Source organism: Pleurodeles waltl, chromosome 8 (assembly GCF_031143425.1).
Source record: "Pleurodeles waltl isolate 20211129_DDA chromosome 8, aPleWal1.hap1.20221129, whole genome shotgun sequence".
Lineage (NCBI taxonomy): Eukaryota > Metazoa > Chordata > Amphibia > Caudata > Salamandridae > Pleurodeles > Pleurodeles waltl.
In genome coordinates this window covers 1,326,009,875-1,326,029,265 of record NC_090447.1, presented here as the reverse complement: position 1 = coordinate 1,326,029,265, position 19,391 = coordinate 1,326,009,875, and the positions used below count along the sequence as shown (strand labels likewise).

Below are 19,391 nucleotides of genomic sequence, written 5' to 3'. Positions count from 1 at the left end.
TACCAGGATCCAGTTCAGGTTGAGCCTAAGGAGGAGAGGTTAGAGGCACAGGGAGCTGAGGCGACCCCCACTCCCATCCCATCAGCTCCTCGAGCCAACCCAGAACAGAATGGGAGAGACAGGCTAATAAGTGAGTTGCAGCACACGGTGAGACAGGCAGAGCGATCTAGGAACCTTGCCCCCCCCTTCGGGGACAATGGACTACAGGGCATGTCATTCTTAGGCCTAGAGACACGTCTGCAGACACTCAGAGAGGCAGCAGAGGATTGGATAGAAGAGGAAGAGGAATGGGAGAGAGATGTAGAGCCACGACAATATGAGGAGCCCCCCGGATGGCTCACAGGTTGTAACAGGGGCAGAAGATGATGAGTATTGGGACAATGGGTTTAATAGGAATGCGCACAAGCAAGGGGTAAACAGAAGGTTATATAATTTTCGCCCGTGACCTACGCAAGAGTTATTAATGACAGCAAGATGTGCCACAGATACAAAAAGAGGGTCAATCCTAAAAAGAAGGTCAGAATTGACACCTATAGAGATAATAGAGCAAAAGGAGGGTAGCTATTATTGTCAACCCTTCTCACATGAATTGGCGAGGTGGACCAAAAGGGAAGGAAGGAAGCCATGGCCAGACAAGGGTCTTTTCAACCATGTGATTTAGCGACTGCAGAAGATTGCATACGGCAGGGACGGGATGACCCAGGTTGGAACTACCCCTACATGCAAGAATGCCTTGCATTCTGGGAGCTGTATGCTATAGACAAACCAACTAAAGTGATGCGCTGTACTAGACCTGATCCAAGGTGAAACCTCAGGTCAGGAAGCCCTCGACCAATAACTCAGTTGCCCCTTATTTTTAAGGGCGCGAAGGTGCCAACATACGTGCCATAGCCTCAAATGGACAAAGAGAATTCAAAGAGAGCACTGCCACCGCTGTCTGAAGGTGTGGGAAAATGGATAGCATGCTTTGAAAAACACACTTCCGGGGTCAACCTTGCCTTAGGCGATTTCAAAAGCTTGCTCAGCTCATTAGTGGGAGACGAAGTAAACACAATTTTTGTTAGGGCAGGGTTCCCTCCAGTGACATTGATAAAAGATGATCCGTCAAACTGTGTATTTAACCATTTAACAATGTCCGCCAACATGTTTGGGACGCACTTCGGTGGACATATCCAGATAGACCAGACATTGGGGCCCTTATGGTAGAAAGTATAAAGCCAACTGAGGATATTGCAGAATTCATTACTAGAATGAAAGTACGATGGGTGTAGGAGGTAGGATGTAACTGGGAAAACACAGGAGGAAATGCAATTTTGTTTTACAGCAAGGCCTTCCCACCGATATACAAGCAAGCTTACATGGAGTGGTGGGAATATAGGCTAAACCATGGCCCGAAATACAGGCCCACATAATACATTATTTTAAACAAAAACAAGAAAAGGACAAGGAAAGGACAGAACAGGCAGAAAGGGCCGCAGCTAAGCTGGTGCAACAAAAGCTTAAGAAGCCGAGTACAGAGGGGATACTCGTGACTGCGCCACCAACAACTGTCGCAATGCCCTTGCAGGTACAGGTACCAGGAGGACAACCAGTAAGTGATATGAGGAAGGGACAGGGAAGTTTTATAGGAGAGCAAGGGTCGACACAAGAGAAAAGACAAGGAAGCTATAGGGCAGGACAACAATATTATTACTGCGGTAAGATGGGCCATTTTGCAAGAGAATGCAGAACCAGGAAAAATTATGATAGAGTACAAGGTTGGAACACCCCACCGGGGCAGGTGAAGCCTCAACAGGTGCAATGGGCACCCCAGCAGCAAGCAATGCAGGGGGCCCCACAGGGCCCCCAAGCCCAGAGGGTTGCACCACAAGGGCCAATGTCGTAGGGCAGGCCCCAAGGTGTCAGCAACACTATAAGGGGGACAAGCACAGGTTCAGGTGGGAGGAGTAACAGTGCAAGGAGGCAACCCCTTTTATGCATCACCCCAAATATTCGGGGGAATGCCAACTCAAAATTATACCCAATGACAGAGCCTGCAGATGGCCACTGTGTGTCCGATACTATTGGTAACCCGCAGGCCAGATGAGGAACCCACTGTGACGGTGGCCATAGAAGGTCACCCCAACAGGTTTTTAATCGACACTGGGGCCACCAAATCATGTATAAAGGAAGGAACACTACCACTTTCTTGTAATTCAATGGACACACAAGGGTTTTCTGGGGCTGTGAGGAAGGTTCCATTCACCAGATCAGTAAGCATGATTGTGGGAGATACACAAATTGAAGGGCCACTATTATACTACCCAGAGTCACCAGTCAATCTTCTTGGGAGAGACCTAATGAGCAAATTGAACATGACCCTCTCCTTCCTGGAGGATGGGTCAACGGTATGTTACACACCAGGTGTCACATCAAGTAGAATACTGTCTCTCATGGCTCATGAGGAGCTAGGAAAGCAGGTCAGAGCAGTTCCTGTTGATACAGAGGCTTTTTTGTGCAAAATATGCCTTGATAGCACACACACCAGTGCTTTGAGGGAAAACAGTGCAATTACCAAAGGAACTGCTGTTCAGACCTTACGAGCCTCTGGATCCCATAATAGAACCTGAAATTATATTGGAAATATCTGCTCTTGAAATAACATCAACATATGCCATGCTAATGGCAGCTGACAGAAGACAGATGTGGGCATCAATAGTATTGACAGATCTCGGGGTTAAATTAAGAGATATATCAGATGAAGAAGTATTTGATGATTGCCCACGAATTGAGACAGTAGTGTTTGAGATGGACATTGCCATTAGAGTACAGTTACAATACAGGACACTGTCCAGACACACACAAGACCGAACAATAATAGAGAAAGATTTGGCAAAAGTCCCAGAAGTGTTGTGGACGAAGGGACCATATGATGTGGGACTGATCAAATGGGCGGAGCCTGTGAAAATTACATGGAGCAATACTGCCCAGGATACGCCAGTACCCCTTGTCCAAAGAGGCAGAAGAGAGCATCCTCCTTAAAATCCAAGCGTTACTTGAGCAGGGAGTAATATATGAGAGGTCGACACCCTGCAATACACTGATTTTTCAGATTCGCAAGGAAAAAGGGGGGAGGGGGGAGCTGGAGAAGGATTCAGGATTTGCGCTCCCTAAACGATGTAGTGATACCAGAATTTCCAGTGGTACCCAACCCATCAGTCATACTGACAAACATTCCTAAAGATGCCACTTATTTTTCCGTGGTCGATTTGAAAAATGCGTTTCAGCATTCCATTGCATTCTGACAGCCAATATTTGACTGGATTCACATTTAGAGAGACGCGATATTGCTATAGATGTCTTACCCAAGGCTTCTGTGAGTCCCCGAGCATTTTCAAAAGAACAGTCTAAAAGGATTTAGCAAACATAAAATGCAAGGGTACTCTGTTACAATAAGTGGATGATATCATGATTTGTAGCGCTACTGAAGACCTATGTAGAGACGACACCACTGGTCTCCTCTGCATGCTTGCAGAAAAGGTTACAAAGTGGACAAAAATAAATTGCAATACGTTCAGACAGAGGTCCACTATTTGGGACAGATAATATCTATAGATGGGAGGAGGGTGACACCGGATAGAGTAGAGAGCATCAGGAATATGTCTGAGCCCACAACCACAAAACAAATGCAGAAGTTTTTAAGACTCTGCCATTATGTGAGGCATGTGCCATTATGTGGGTATTTGATTATGCCACTCTGACCGCACCGCTTCTAACTGCCTTATAGGAGTCCCACACAAATGCAAACAAAATCGACTGGACTGATGAAAGGGAGACAGCCTTCTTGGAGCTAAAGAGATCAATCACAGATGCTCCAGTGTTAGGTACACCTGATTATAATAAAACACTCTACCTCTTCTGTCACTGTAATGGAATGACGATGACAGCGGTACTAACTCAAAAGACATCTAAGGGACACAAACCAATTGCCTACTACAGTGGGCTGCTAGATCCCTTCATGAAAGGGCAATACCCATGTGAGCAAGCACTGGCTACAGCAGCTTTTGCAGTCCAGAAGAACACCACCATAGTGATGGGATCACCTTTAACACTGTGTGTAGAGCATGCAGTATTCGCCATCTTGCAAAGGAGCAAGAGCACCCTTACAACTCAAAAGGTATCTGGATATGAAGTAATACTTTCAATACCATCCTTGCAAGTGGTTCGATGTCACAGTTAATCCAGCATCGTTCTTTGCACACCCAGTTTCTGACGATGAACAAGTACATGACTGTGCCACTCGCACCCCAGAAGAAGAGAGTAAGGTAGGAGAAGACCCCATCCCTGGGAGCACGTTGCTCTTTGTTGATGGGTCCTCTTTCATAGATCAGGAGACTGGAATTGGGCATTCTGGAGCAGCCGTCATAAAAGCCGAACAGAAGGGATCATCTGACACCTTACAGCTGGTGAGTCAAATACCACTTCCATCCCATTTCTTAGCACAAGCTGCAGAATTAGTGGCCATCATTGAAGCGCTGAAGAAAGCCGAAGGACTAGCGGTTACCATTTATTCAGATTCAGCATATGTCACCACCACTGTGCATTCTAGCATTCGCAGGTGGGAAAGGAGGGTATTTCTCAAATCTGATGGATCCCCTGTAATGCATAAAGATTTATTGGCACAATTGATAAAGGCTTTAACTCTACCATGCAAGGTAGCAGTTATAAAATGTGCAGCACTCACCAATCAGCAAGACCTTGTCTCCAGGGGTAATGCCTTGACGGACTGGGCAGCAAAAGAATCAGCTAAAACATCTCCAAATTATAGTGAACAGGATGAACACACATTAGGGACAATGACGAGCAGACAACAGAATGCTACTGAATTACCACCCCATATACAGAGGCAGCACAATTACATTTATGCGAATTGCAAGAACAAGTACTACCTCATGAAAGGGAGCCGTGGGAACAGTGAGGGTGTTTATAGTCACCAACAGATTTTATCTTTAGGCAACAAAGCACAGGTAAACCAGTAATGTCACAAGCCCTGTTATAAACATCCCTAGAGCAACTACACCTCCTCGCGCACACTTCCAAGGAATATCTTCTTGCTACCCTACAGACAGATTGGTTCATTTCACAATTAACTGAAATGATTACTATATACATTGTAGAATGTGCAGTATGCCAATACAGCCCTAGACCCACACTAAAAGTAATTACATCAACAATACCACGTCCAACAGGCCCATTTAAAAATTTACATTTAGATTTTGTCGACGTGATTGAGAGATGTAACAACTGAAGATACCTTATTCTGGTGGTCAGCCCTTTTTCAAGGTGGATCGAGGCAGGACCATGTGTACATAATGATGCTAAAGCAGCAGCCAATTTAATAAAAGAGGTGATACCTAGGTGGGGAATCGCAGAAGCGATCCGCTCAGATAACTGCACACACTTTGTTAATGCAATGTTTCAGCACACCTGCACCTCTCTAGGAATAAAACATTAATTGTCATCTGTTTATCAACCCCAAAGTAATGGTACAGTGGAATGCCTTAACAGCCTTTTAAAAAACAAAATTAGTAAACTATGTGCAACACTGCAGAAAAACTGGCTATATTACCTTCCACTAGCTTTATATGGCCTCAGAAAACAACCAGAAAGTGATCATCACTTGACCCCTCACCAGATAGTGACAGGACGTCCTATGCCGACTCCCTTAATGATAGCTCGACAGAAGACAGATGCTCAAAAGACAGCTGAGGATTTAGGACAGAAGAGTGTAGTTATTTATCTTAGTTATTGAAGCCTGCCAAGTTCTTCTCTAAACAGGTGTTACGACAGGAGAAGTGCACCACCGCAGCCCTGTCCAATTTTCGTGGGCCAGCAAGTGTACATCCGCAATTTCGTACAATGATAGAGAGACAGCAAGTTCGAGGGCCCCTACTTAGTTATCCAGAGCACCCCCACAGCAGTGAAAGTGGAGGGCAGGAAGCCATGGATACATCTGTCGGACGTTCGATTGACCCCTGCTTCATGTCACGCAACGCTATCTTCACAGGAACTTTTAGAGGAGGGCAAAGAAAAAGACGAAGGAGAGGCCAGTGGATTTCCTATTCAACACTGCTAGTGGACAGTTATTTATTTCAATTTTGTTTTTCTGTTCATGTCTTGTTATGCTAGCAATTGCATTTAAATGGTATTTTTAGAACATGCATGGTAATATGTCAGTATACTAAGCGCTTGCAGAGAGAAGTATATAAGTATGAAAATGTATCCCATAATATCCATGTTAGTTTGCTAGACAACATGTGGTACCAGCATATGACAGAGATAGGCATGCAGACTACTAATAAGGCATGTTTTGTTTGTTCCCTGATTCCACATGCTAGTGACACAGACAGGCTGCAATCGTCAAAAGAGGTACCCCCGAATGTTACTCAATGTTTATTACACCTATACCTTTGCAGAATGCAAGCACGCATGCAACCCTTACAGATAAGGCAGGGAGCGTTCCTAGTAAACACCACACAATATGAGGCGGAATTAGCCGATATAATGAATGTCCTGACAGACCGCAAGGAGTTAATAGTGAAGTTAGAAACAATGGCTGGGACAGGGGTCATGAGGTATAAGAGTAAGAAATGGAAAACTAGAATATTAGAGCAGGGATTCCTGGGAATATCACGACCTACGCTTTTCTGTAATAACTACTCAGCCACACCTATGCACCATGATTGTCAGGAGAGGCCATATTTTCGAGTAAATGGATCAGTATACGTCCATGGTCAGTGGCAACATGGCGCAACATTTGGATGTAGAGCTCTCTCTTTAAGGGTGGGAAATCAGAGTGACAATAGCACGCAACAAAAATGTCATGCTATATGGGAGGAAAATATATCTAGATTAACCTAGGCAGAAATGCCATCCACTCTTCGAGCCGGTAGAACACCAATTGTTTTCTTTTTATGTTTCAGGGGGAATAGAACGGTCCCGGTGGGGAGGAACATCAATTGCATCACCACAAGGTACAATGCTGACATGCAATGGGGCACCTCCAGTCTGATGGACTACTATTGGCAGTGCAGAGAATGGCTGTATATGTGACTTCCTTCCTGGTGGAGAGGTCTTTGTTCTTTGGTTATTGTGCACACCCCCTCCTTGGTGATTCCCAGGGTGGACATTTCAAAGTTACATGACCATCCCATGAGCCGTCCGACCACCTTACAACACCATCGGAAGAAGAGATCTGCAGATTATTTAGGCACTACAACCTGGAAAGACGTTCCACAAGAGCACAGGTTGTTCCATGATGCCCAGTTGTTCTTCGGAAGCATCTTCCCATTTGTCCAAGCAAAGGCAACTGCCCGCTTGCTGCAAATAACCCGATGGGAACTGATGAATGCCATTAACACGACTGAAGATGGTTTCAATGCAGTCAAGGAAGAAATGCGGGCTGTGAGGGTGATGCTTATGCAACATAGGTATGTGTTAGACTTGATGATGGTCATGGTGGGTGGGGTTTGTGCCAAAATCGGAACTGCCTGCTGTACGTACGTGCCAGCTAACGATGCAGACAACGTAACAATAACGGAGGCCATACAGACTCTTTATAACCTACAGAAGAAGATGGCAGACGAGGGGAGTTCCCCCGATGAATGGTTTTCAGGGTGGTTTGTATGGATGCCATCCTAGTTGTCAGGACTGTTTAAGGGGTTATTCCTGACCCTTGTGGTGATCCTCTTACTGTATTGTATCTTCCAGGTAGTGGTAGGATTCTGCAAGAGGGTTAGCCAGAAGTTTAGTGGGATGTTCACTATCAGGGCAGTCCAGAAAATACAGGAGGACGAGGACAACATATCCACACTAATGAATGTATGTAGCAGGGAAGGTGAGGAAGTAATTGAACGTTCAACTAAAGGTAGGGAATGTTACTGAAAATATGGAAAAAGGAGAAAGCCCACTTTTGCTAATGCATGGATTAGGAGGAAAATGTGCAGAATCGTACATTGTCAGAAAAGAATACAGGCCTAGAATGTTCATGATGTCCAAATAGAGAGCCCAGAATAGAGAGCATGGAGGGGTGCAAGGACAGGGACAAGCAGAAACATTTATTCATAATGCAGCTGGAAGTAGAAGGCCACAGAAAGCTTGAGCCATAACTTGATAACGCACACATAGGGAGGGTGCACATTTTGATCCACGTTCATAAGGGAAAGCGTACACCATGGTGGTTTTGGAAAGGGAACACAATAAGCTTTGATGCTTGAAGGCCAGCAGCTGTGCAAGGGAAGATACTTAGAAATGTTTCCAAGAGAGGAGTTAGCTGAGGAAGGACATACTGATAGGCTTCAGAACGTGAGATCAAAAGGCACTGTGGTTATTAGAAAATGTATCCAGGAAAGATGTATAACCTTTGCTTTTCTGTAAATGCGTAATTAGATGCTTTCCCACAGAGAAATGTGGCTTTGTGTAACGTAAGTAGACATGACAATGTACCAAGCAAGCACTTAAATCAAAATGCATGACAAGTGATAAGACGCATTGAAGGTATCGTGAGGATATAAAAGAAGCGGTTTGTGATGACAGAGTTGAGTGGGGTATCAGTCACAGAGCTGTGCTGCCCTCCCGTCCATTATTCATAAATGTTCATATTATTTGCCAAACAGAGTTGTGACGTTCTTTCATTTCCTGACCCCACAACAAATACACGAGTCAAAAACCGTAATAACCATCTTGGCTTTTGTTATTACTTTGATGTTCAAACATGTGAACGGTAAACTGAAAATTACAAATAATTTTATTTAAAAAATCAAGTGAAGGAGCACTGAAAGGAAGCGGATGAGTCGGCGAGATGGGACTGGAAGACAGAAGGACAGGTGAAAAAGGCATAACAAAATGAAAACAAATATTAAAAAGCAATGTCTTAACTCTAATATGCATGTGGACTAATCTAATCTGCAAAATGCTGTGGGCTGTTAGACAACCCTGTCAGCCAATGCTTGAAGCCAGCTAAACCACAGTAGCCATGGCTGAAAAGGCTGCCCTAAAGCCCCTTTTTCATCTGTGTGCAAAGATGTAAATATGTAAGTTCTATGTAGCGTAATGTGGGACGATATGACCTCTCACATTCATCTATAGCTCTCTGTGTGTGAGAACTTAAAAAAAATAAAAGCAAGATAATGCTCAAAGGAATCTTTATAGGGGGTATTGGACTAGACAAATTCAGGAATTTTCAGGTAAGCAGTGTCAAAAGATGTATTTGAAGGTACATCAATGATCTGTCTTTATGTGTTCACGGTAGAAGCCTCATGTTGGCCCAAAAAACAGTTCATAGTGGCCTTTTGGACCAGCTCCCTCACAATGCCCTAGAGTTTGACATCCAGGTCAATGGACCCTGAATCTGTGGGCTTCTGGGGCTGGATGTCTTTGTACCACGGGCTGGTCCATTATAAGTTGGTTTTAAAAGTTCATGTCAAATTCATTTAGATCAGCCCTTCATGATAAGCTCAGCTCAGTAGAACGGAAACACTGGGTCAGGAAATGACTCAAATGAAGATTACGTTTTGAAATGAAGAGTTGGAAATTGAAGGACTCCATTAACAGCTTAACAAAATCGTAATATGACAAAGAAGAGCCACTGTTGCTAGCCTCAGAGAAGGCATAAATCTATTGAATGCTACACCCTGATTTTTGTCCGCAACTATGATGGACGATTAATCATTCGTTTTACACTCACCTGAAATACTGTAAAATAATAACAGTACAGTCTGTGAGGCTGAAGCAGCTCCCGTGCGAGTAACTGTCCTGCCTTGGCAATATTCCGAGCTTCTTCATCATGTTCCTGCAAATGTTAGAATAAATACCTTTAAGGGCATTTGTTTAGCTGGCAGATCGCTTATTTGACTAAAGAGAGGCGTGCAGTCCTAAGAAACGTAATCCCACACACCACAGCCTGAAAGTGCCCAAGTAGGGTGTCCTATTGAAAAGCAAGGGAAACACATGCAGAGATTTAACTCAGTATGGAGACTTGCAACACACCGTTAAGACCCATGCTACATCTAAACATAAGGATAAATTGAAAATCCTACTGTAAGGAAATGCCTCCTTGGCATGGTTGCCCCCTGACTTTTTGCCTTTGCTGATGCTATGTTTACAATTGAAAGTGTGCTGAGGCCTGCTAACCAGGCCCCAGCACCAGTGTTCTTTCCCTAACCTGAACTTTTGTATCCACAATTGGCAGACCCTGGCATCCAGATAAGTCCCTTGTAACTGGTACTTCTAGTACCAAGGGCCCTGATGCCAAGGAAGGTCTCTAAGGGCTGCAGCATGTCTTATGCCACCCTGGAGACCTCTCACTCAGCACAGACACACTGCTTGCCAGCTTGTGTGTGCTAGTGAGGACAAAACGAGTAAGTCGACATGGCACTCCCCTCAGGGTGCCATGCCAGCCTCTCACTGCCTATGCAGTATAGGTAAGACACCCCTCTAGCAGGCCTTACAGCCCTAAGGCAGGGTGCACTATACCATAGGTGAGGGTACCAGTGCATGAGCATGGTACCCCTACAGTGTCTAAATAAAACCTTAGACATTGTAAGTGCAGGGTAGCCATAAGAGTATATGGTCTGGGAGTCTGTCAAACACGAACTCCACAGCACCATAATGGCTACACTGAAAACTGGGAAGTTTGGTATCAAACTTCTCAGCACAATAAATGCACACTGATGCCAGTGTGCATTTTATTGTAAAATACACCACAGAGGGCACCTTAGAGGTGCCCCCTGGAACTTAACCGACTATCTGTGTAGGCTGACTAGTTTTAGCAGCCTGCCACAAACCGAGACATGTTGCTGGCCCCATGGGGAGAGTGCCTTTGTCACTCTGAGGCCAGTAACAAAGCCTGCACTGGGTGGAGATGCTAACACCTCTCCCAGGCAGGAATTGTCACACCTGGCGGTGAGCCTCAAAGGCTCACCTTCTTTGTGCCAACCCAGCGGGACACTCCAGCTAGTGGAGTTGCCCGCCCCCTCCGGCCAGGCCCCACTTTTGGCGGCAAGGCCGGAGAAAATAATGAGAATAACAAGGAGGAGTCACTGGCCAGTCAGGACAGCCCCTAAGGTGTCCTGAGCTGAGGTGACTAACTTTTAGAAATCCTCCATCTTGCAGATGGAGGATTCCCCCAATAGGGTTAGGATTGTGACCCCCTCCCCTTGGGAGGAGGCACAAAGAGGGTGTACCCACCCTCAGGGCTAGTAGCCATTGGCTACTAACCCCCCAGACCTAAACACGCCCTTAAAATTAGTATTTAAGGGCTACCCTGAACCCTAGAAAATTAGATTCCTGCAACTACAAGAAGAAGGACTGCCTAGCTGAAAACCCCTGCAGAGGAAGACCAGAAGACGACAACTGCCTTGGCTCCAGAAACTCACCGGCCTGTCTCCTGCCTTCCAAAGATCCTGCTCCAGCGACGCCTTCCAAAGGGACCAGCGACCTCGACATCCTCTGAGGACTGCCCCTGCTTCGAAAAGACAAGAAACTCCCGAGGACAGCGGACCTGCTCCAAGAAAAGCTGCAACTTTGTTTCCAGCGGCTTTAAAGAACCCTGCAAGCTCCCCGCAAAAGGCGTGAGACTTGCAACACTGCACCCGGCGACCCCGACTCGGCTGGTGGCGATCCAACACCTCAGGAGGGACCCCAGGACTACTCTAAGACTGTGAGTACAAAAACCTGTCCCCCCTGAGCCCCCACAGCGCCGCCTGCAGAGGGAATCCCGAGGCTTCCCCTGACCGCGACTCTTTGAACCTAAAGTCCCGACACCTGGGAGAGACCCTGCACCCGCAGCCCCCAGGACCTGAAGGACCGGACTTTCACTGGAGGAGTGACCCCCAGGAGTCCCTCTCCCTTGCCCAAGTGGAGGTTTCCCCGAGGAACCCCCCCCTTGCCTGCCTGCAGCGCTGAAGAGATCCCTAGATCTCCCATTGACTTCCATTACAAACCCGACGCTTGTTTCGACACTGCACCCGGCCGCCCCCGCGCTGCTGAGGGTGAAATTTCTGTGTGGACTTGTGTCCCCCCCGGTGCCCTACAAAACCCCCCTGGTCTGCCCTCCGAAGACGCGGGTACTTACCTGCAAGCAGACCGGAACCGGGGCACCCCCTTCTCTCCATTCTAGCCTATGTGTTTTGGGCACCACTTGGAACTCTGCACCTGACCGGCCCTGAGCTGCTGGTGTGGTGACTTTGGGGTTGCTCTGAACCCCCAACGGTGGGCTACCTTGGACCAAGAACTGAACCCTGTAAGTGCCCTACTTACCTGGTAAAACTAACAAAAACTTACCTCCCCCAGGAACTGTGAAAATTGCACTAAGTGTCCACTTTTAAAACAGCTATTTGTCAATAACTTGAAAAGTATACATGCAATTTTGATGATTTGAAGTTCCTAAAGTACTTACCTGCAATACCTTTCGAATGAGATATTACATGTAGAATTTGAACCTGTGGTTCTTAAAATAAACTAAGAAAAGATATTTTTCTATATAAAAACTTATTGGCTGGATTTGTCTCTGAGTGTGTGTACCTCATTTATTGTCTTGTGTATGTGCAACAAATGCTTAACACTACTCCTTGGATAAGCCTACTGCTCGACCACACTACCACAAAATAGAGCATTAGTATTATCTATTTTTACCACTATTTTACCTCTAAGGGGAACCCTTGGACTCTGTGCATGCTATTCCTTACTTTGAAATAGCACATACAGAGCCAACTTCCTACATTGGTGGCAGCGGTGGGATACAAGACTTTGCATTTGCTGGACTACTCAGCCAATACCTGATCACACGACAAATTCCAAAATTGTCATTAGAAATTGATTTTTGCAATTTGAAAAGTTTTCTAAATTCTTAAAAGACCTGCTAGGGCCTTGTGTTAGATCCTGTTTAGCATTTCTTTTAGAGTTTAAAAGTTTGTTAAAAGTTTGAATTAGATTCTAGAATCAGTTTTAGTCTCTTAAAAAGTATTCCAACTTTTAGAAGCATAATGTCTAGCACAGATGTGAATGTGGTGGAACTCGACACCACACCTTACCTCCATCTACAGATGAGAGAGCTAAGGTCACTCTGTAAACTAAAGAAAATAACAATGGGCCCCAAACCTACCAAAATACAGCTCCAGGAGCTTTTGGCAGAGTTTGAAAAGGCCAACCCCTCTGAGGGTGGCAACTCAGAGGAAGAGGATAGTGACTTGGAGGACAATTCCCCCCTACCAGTCCTATCTAGGGAGAACAGGGTCCCTCAAACCCTGACTCCTAAAATAATAGTCAGAGATGCTGGTTCCCTCACAGGAGAGACCAACACCTCTGAAATCACTGAGGATAGCCCCAGTGAAGAGGACATCCAGTTAGCCAGGATGGCCAAAAGATTGGCTTTGGAAAGACAGATCCTAGCCATAGAGAGGGAAAGACAAGAGATGGGCCTAGGACCCATCAATGGTGGCAGCAACATAAATAGGGTCAGAGATTCTCCCGACATGTTGAAAATCCCCAAAGGGATTGTAACTAAATATGAAGATGGTGATGACATCACCAAATGGTTCACAGCTTTTGAGAGGGCTTGTGTAACCAGAAAAGTGAACAGATCTCACTGGGGTGCTCTCCTTTGGGAAATGTTCACAGGAAAGTGTAGGGATAGACTCCTCACACTCTCTGGACAAGATGCAGAATCTTATGACCTCATGAAGGGTACCCTGATTGAGGGCTTTGGATTCTCCACTGAGGAGTATAGGATTAGATTCAGGGGGGCTCAGAAATCCTCGAGCCAGACCTGGGTTGACTTTGTAGACTACTCAGTGAAAACACTAGATGGTTGGATTCAAGGCAGTGGTGTAAGTAATTATGATGGGCTGTACAATTTATTTGTGAAAGAACACCTGTTAAGTAATTGTTTCAATGATAAACTGCATCAGCATCTGGTAGACCTAGGACCAATTTCTCCCCAAGAATTGGGAAAGAAGGCGGACCATTGGGTCAAGACAAGGGTGTCCAAGACTTCAACAGGGGGTGACCAAAAGAAAGGGGTCACAAAGACTCCCCAGCAGAAGGGTGATGAGACAACCAAAACTAAAAATAGTAAAGAGTCTTCTACAGGCCCCCAAAAACCTGCACAGGAGGGTGGGCCCAGAGCCTCTTCACAAAACAATGGGTACAAGGGTAAAAACTTTGATCCCAAAAAGGCCTGGTGTCATAGCTGTAAACAGCATGGACACCAAACTGGAGACAAGGCCTGTCCCAAAAAAGGTTCCACTCCAAACTCCCATCCAGGTAACACTGGTATGGCTAGTCTCCAAGTGGGATCAACAGTGTGCCCAGAGCAAATCAGGGTCCACACTGAAGCTACTCTAGTTTCTGAGGGTGGGGTGGATTTAGCCACACTAGCTGTCTGGCCGCCTAACATGCAAAAATACAGACAGCAACTCTTAATTAATGGGACTAGAATAGAGGGCCTGAGGGATACAGGTGCCAGTGTCACCATGGTGACAGAGAAACTGGTTTCCCCTGGCCAATACCTGACTGGAAAAACTTACACAGTCACCAACGCTGACAATCAGAGAAAAGTACATCCCATGGCAATGGTTACTTTAGAATGGGGAGGGGTCAATGGCCTGAAACAGGTGGTGGTCTCCTCAAATATCCCAGTGGACTGTCTGCTTGGAAATGACCTGGAGTCCTCAGCATGGGCTGAGGTAGAACTAAAAACCCATGCAGCAATGCTGGGTATCCCTGAACTGGTGTGTGTGAAAACAAGAGCACAATGCAAGGCACAGGGTGAACAAGTAGAGCTGGAGTCTGGAAGAATGGCCCAGCCTACCAAGAGGAAAGGAAAGTCAGTTGGGAAACCAACTGCAACACAGCAAAAGAAAGGGAACCTCTCTTCTCAGGAAGATGTTCTGCCCTCTGAGGGAACTGAGCCTTTGGAGCTTGAACCTTACCAGGTTGAGCTCTTAGGCCCAGGGGGACCCTCAAGGGAAGAGCTGTGTAAGGGACAAGAAACCTGTCCCTCTCTTGAAGGCCTTAGGCAGCAAGCTGCTGAAGAGTCCAAAGGCAAGAAAAATGGAACACATAGGGTCTATTGGGAAGATGGGCTCCTGTACACTGAGGCCAGAGACCCCAAACCTGGTGCCACTAGGAGAGTGGTAGTGCCTCAGCTGTTCAGAGAGTTCATCCTAACATTGGCCCATGACATTCCCCTTGCTGGACATTTGGGACAAACCAAGACGTGGGAGAGGTTAGTCAACCACTTCTACTGGCCCAATATGTCCAACATGGTTAAGGAGTTTTGCCTCTCCTGCCCCACCTGTCAAGCCAGTGGTAAGACAGGTGGGCATCCAAAGGCCCCCCTCATTCCACTTCCAGTGGTGGGGGTGCCCTTTGAAAGAGTGGGTGTGGACATAGTTGGTCCACTGGAACCTCCCACAGCCTCAGGAAATATGTATATCCTGGTAGTAGTGGATCATGCTACCAGGTATCCTGAAGCTATTCCCCTTAGGTCAACTACTGCCCCTGCAGTAGCCAAGGCCCTCATTGGTATCTTTACCAGAGTGGGTTTCCCTAAGGAGGTGGTGTCTGACAGAGGTACCAACTTCATGTCAGCATACCTAAAGCACATGTGGAATGAGTGTGGAGTGACTTATAAATTCACTACACCATACCATCCACAAACTAATGGCTTGGTTGAGAGATTCAACAAGACATTAAAAGGCATGATCATGGGGCTCCCAGAAAAACTCAAAAGGAGATGGGATGTCCTCCTGCCATGTCTGCTTTTCGCTTACAGGGAGGTACCACAGAAGGGAGTAGGGTTCTCACCCTTTGAACTTCTGTTTGGTCATCCTGTAAGGGGACCACTTGCCCTTGTTAAAGAAGGCTGGGAGAGACCTCTCCATGAGCCTAAACAGGACATAGTGGACTATGTACTTGGCCTTCGCTCTAGAATGGCAGAGTACATGGAAAAGGCAACCAAAAACCTTGAGGCCAGCCAACAGCTCCAGAAGTTTTGGTATGACCAAAAGGCTGCACTGGTTGAGTTCCAACCAGGGCAGAAAGTCTGGGTTCTGGAGCCTGTGGCTCCCAGGGCACTCCAGGACAAATGGAGTGGCCCTTACCCAGTACTAGAGAGGAAGAGTCAGGTCACCTACTTGGTGGACCTGGGCACAAGCAGGAGCCCCAAGAGGGTGATCCATGTAAACCGCCTTAAGCTCTTCCACGACAGGGCTGATGTCAATCTGTTGATGGTAACAGATGAGGATCAGGAGGCAGAGAGTGAACCTCTCCCTGATCTTCTGTCATCAGACCCAAAAGATGGTACAGTAGATGGAGTGATCTACTCAGACACCCTCTCTGGCCAACAGCAAGCTGATTGTAGGAGAGTCCTACAACAGTTTCCTGAACTCTTCTCCTTAACCCCTGGTCAGACACACCTGTGTACCCATGAGGTGGACACAGGAGACAGCATGCCTGTCAAGAACAAAATCTTTAGACAGTCTGACCATGTTAAGGAAAGCATCAAGGTGGAAGTCCACAAGATGCTGGAATTGGGAGTAATTGAGCGCTCTGACAGCCCCTGGGCTAGCCCAGTGGTCTTAGTCCCCAAACCTCACACCAAAGATGGAAAGAAAGAGATGAGGTTTTGTGTGGACTACAGAGGGCTCAATTCTGTCACCAAGACAGATGCCCATCCAATTCCAAGAGCTGATGAGCTCATTGACAAATTAGGTGCTGCCAAATTTCTAAGTACCTTTGACTTGACAGCAGGGTACTGGCAAATAAAAATGGCACCTGGAGCAAAAGAAAAGACAGCATTCTCCACACCTGATGGGCATTATCAGTTTACTGTTATGCCCTTTGGTTTAAAGAATGCCCCTGCCACCTTCCAAAGGTTGGTGAATCAAGTCCTTGCTGGCTTGGAGTCCTTTAGCACAGCTTATCTTGATGATATTGCTGTCTTTAGCTCCACCTGGCAGGATCACCTGGTCCACCTGAGGAAGGTTTTGAAGGCTCTGCAATCTGCAGGCCTCTCTATCAAGGCATCCAAATGCCAGATAGGGCAGGGAACTGTGGTTTACTTGGGACACCTTGTAGGTGGAGGCCAAGTTCAGCCACTCCAACCCAAGATCCAGACTATTCTGGACTGGGTAGCTCCAAAAACCCAGACTCAAGTCAGGGCATTCCTTGGCTTGACTGGGTACTACAGGAGGTTTGTGAAGGGATATGGATCCATTGTGACAGCCCTCACTGAACTCACCTCCAAGAAAATGCCCAAGAAAGTAAACTGGACTGTGGACTGCCAACAGGCCTTTGACACCCTGAAACAGGCAATGTGCTCAGCACCAGTTCTCAAAGCTCCAGATTATTCTAAGCAGTTCATTGTGCAGACTGATGCCTCTGAACATGGGATAGGGGCAGTTTTGTCCCAAACAAATGATGATGGCCTTGACCAGCCTGTTGCTTTCATTAGCAGGAGGTTACTCCCCAGGGAGCAGCGTTGGAGTGCCATTGAGAGGGAGGCCTTTGCTGTGGTTTGGTCCCTGAAGAAGCTGAGACCATACCTCTTTGGGACTCACTTCCTAGTTCAAACTGACCACAGACCTCTCAAATGGCTGATGCAAATGAAAGGTGAAAATCCTAAACTGTTGAGGTGGTCCATCTCCCTACAGGGAATGGACTTTATAGTGGAACACAGACCTGGGACTGCCCATGCCAATGCAGATGGCCTTTCCAGGTTCTTCCACTTAGAAAATGAAGACTCTCTTGGGAAAGGTTAGTCTCATCCTCTTTCGTTTGGGGGGGGGTTGTGTAAGGAAATGCCTCCTTGGCATGGTTGCCCCCTGACTTTTTGCCTTTGCTGATGCTATGTTTACAATTGAAAGTGTGCTGAGGCCTGCTAACCAGGCCCCAGCACCAGTGTTCTTTCCCTAACCTGAACTTTTGTATCCACAATTGGCAGACCCTGGCATCCAGATAAGTCCCTTGTAACTGGTACTTCTAGTACCAAGGGCCCTGATGCCAAGGAAGGTCTCTAAGGGCTGCAGCATGTCTTATGCCACCCTGGAGACCTCTCACTCAGCACAGACACACTGCTTGCCAGCTTGTGTGTGCTAGTGAGGACAAAACGAGTAAGTCGACATGGCACTCCCCTCAGGGTGCCATGCCAGCCTCTCACTGCCTATGCAGTATAGGTAAGACACCCCTCTAGCAGGCCTTACAGCCCTAAGGCAGGGTGCACTATACCATAGGTGAGGGTACCAGTGCATGAGCATGGTACCCCTACAGTGTCTAAATAAAACCTTAGACATTGTAAGTGCAGGGTAGCCATAAGAGTATATGGTCTGGGAGTCTGTCAAACACGAACTCCACAGCACCATAATGGCTACACTGAAAACTGGGAAGTTTGGTATCAAACTTCTCAGCACAATAAATGCACACTGATGCCAGTGTGCATTTTATTGTAAAATACACCACAGAGGGCACCTTAGAGGTGCCCCCTGGAACTTAACCGACTATCTGTGTAGGCTGACTAGTTTTAGCAGCCTGCCACAAACCGAGACATGTTGCTGGCCCCATGGGGAGAGTGCCTTTGTCACTCTGAGGCCAGTAACAAAGCCTGCACTGGGTGGAGATGCTAACACCTCTCCCAGGCAGGAATTGTCACACCTGGCGGTGAGCCTCAAAGGCTCACCTCCTTTGTGCCAACCCAGCGGGACACTCCAGCTAGTGGAGTTGCCCGCCCCCTCCGGCCAGGCCCCACTTTTGGCGGCAAGGCCGGAGAAAATAATGAGAATAACAAGGAGGAGTCACTGGCCAGTCAGGACAGCCCCTAAGGTGTCCTGAGCTGAGGTGACTCTAACTTTTAGAAATCCTCCATCTTGCAGATGGAGGATTCCCCCAATAGGGTTAGGATTGTGACCCCCTCCCCTTGGGAGGAGGCACAAAGAGGGTGTACCCACCCTCAGGGCTAGTAGCCATTGGCTACTAACCCCCCAGACCTAAACACGCCCTTAAAATTAGTATTTAAGGGCTACCCTGAACCCTAGAAAATTAGATTCCTGCAACTACAAGAAGAAGGACTGCCTAGCTGAAAACCCCTGCAGAGGAAGACCAGAAGACGACAACTGCCTTGGCTCCAGAAACTCACCGGCCTGTCTCCTGCCTTCCAAAGATCCTGCTCCAGCGACGCCTTCCAAAGGGACCAGCGACCTCGACATCCTCTGAGGACTGCCCCTGCTTCGAAAAGACAAGAAACTCCCGAGGACAGCGGACCTGCTCCAAGAAAAGCTGCAACTTTGTTTCCAGCGGCTTTAAAGAACCCTGCAAGCTCCCCGCAAAAGGCGTGAGACTTGCAACGCTGCACCCGG

The 19,391-nt window shown here is 46.9% G+C and overlaps 1 protein-coding gene across 1 annotated transcript in view; it reads right to left on the bottom strand.

Moving 5' to 3' along the window:
- POGLUT3 (protein O-glucosyltransferase 3) overlaps window positions 1-19,391 on the bottom strand; it is a 119,288-nt gene that overhangs the window by 23,830 nt on the left and 76,067 nt on the right. Inside the window, exon 7 of the mRNA XM_069202317.1 lies at window positions 9,725-9,829. Within this exon, the coding sequence (XP_069058418.1) occupies window positions 9,725-9,829 (105 nt within the window). The remainder of the gene's footprint in view (window positions 1-9,724; window positions 9,830-19,391) is intronic.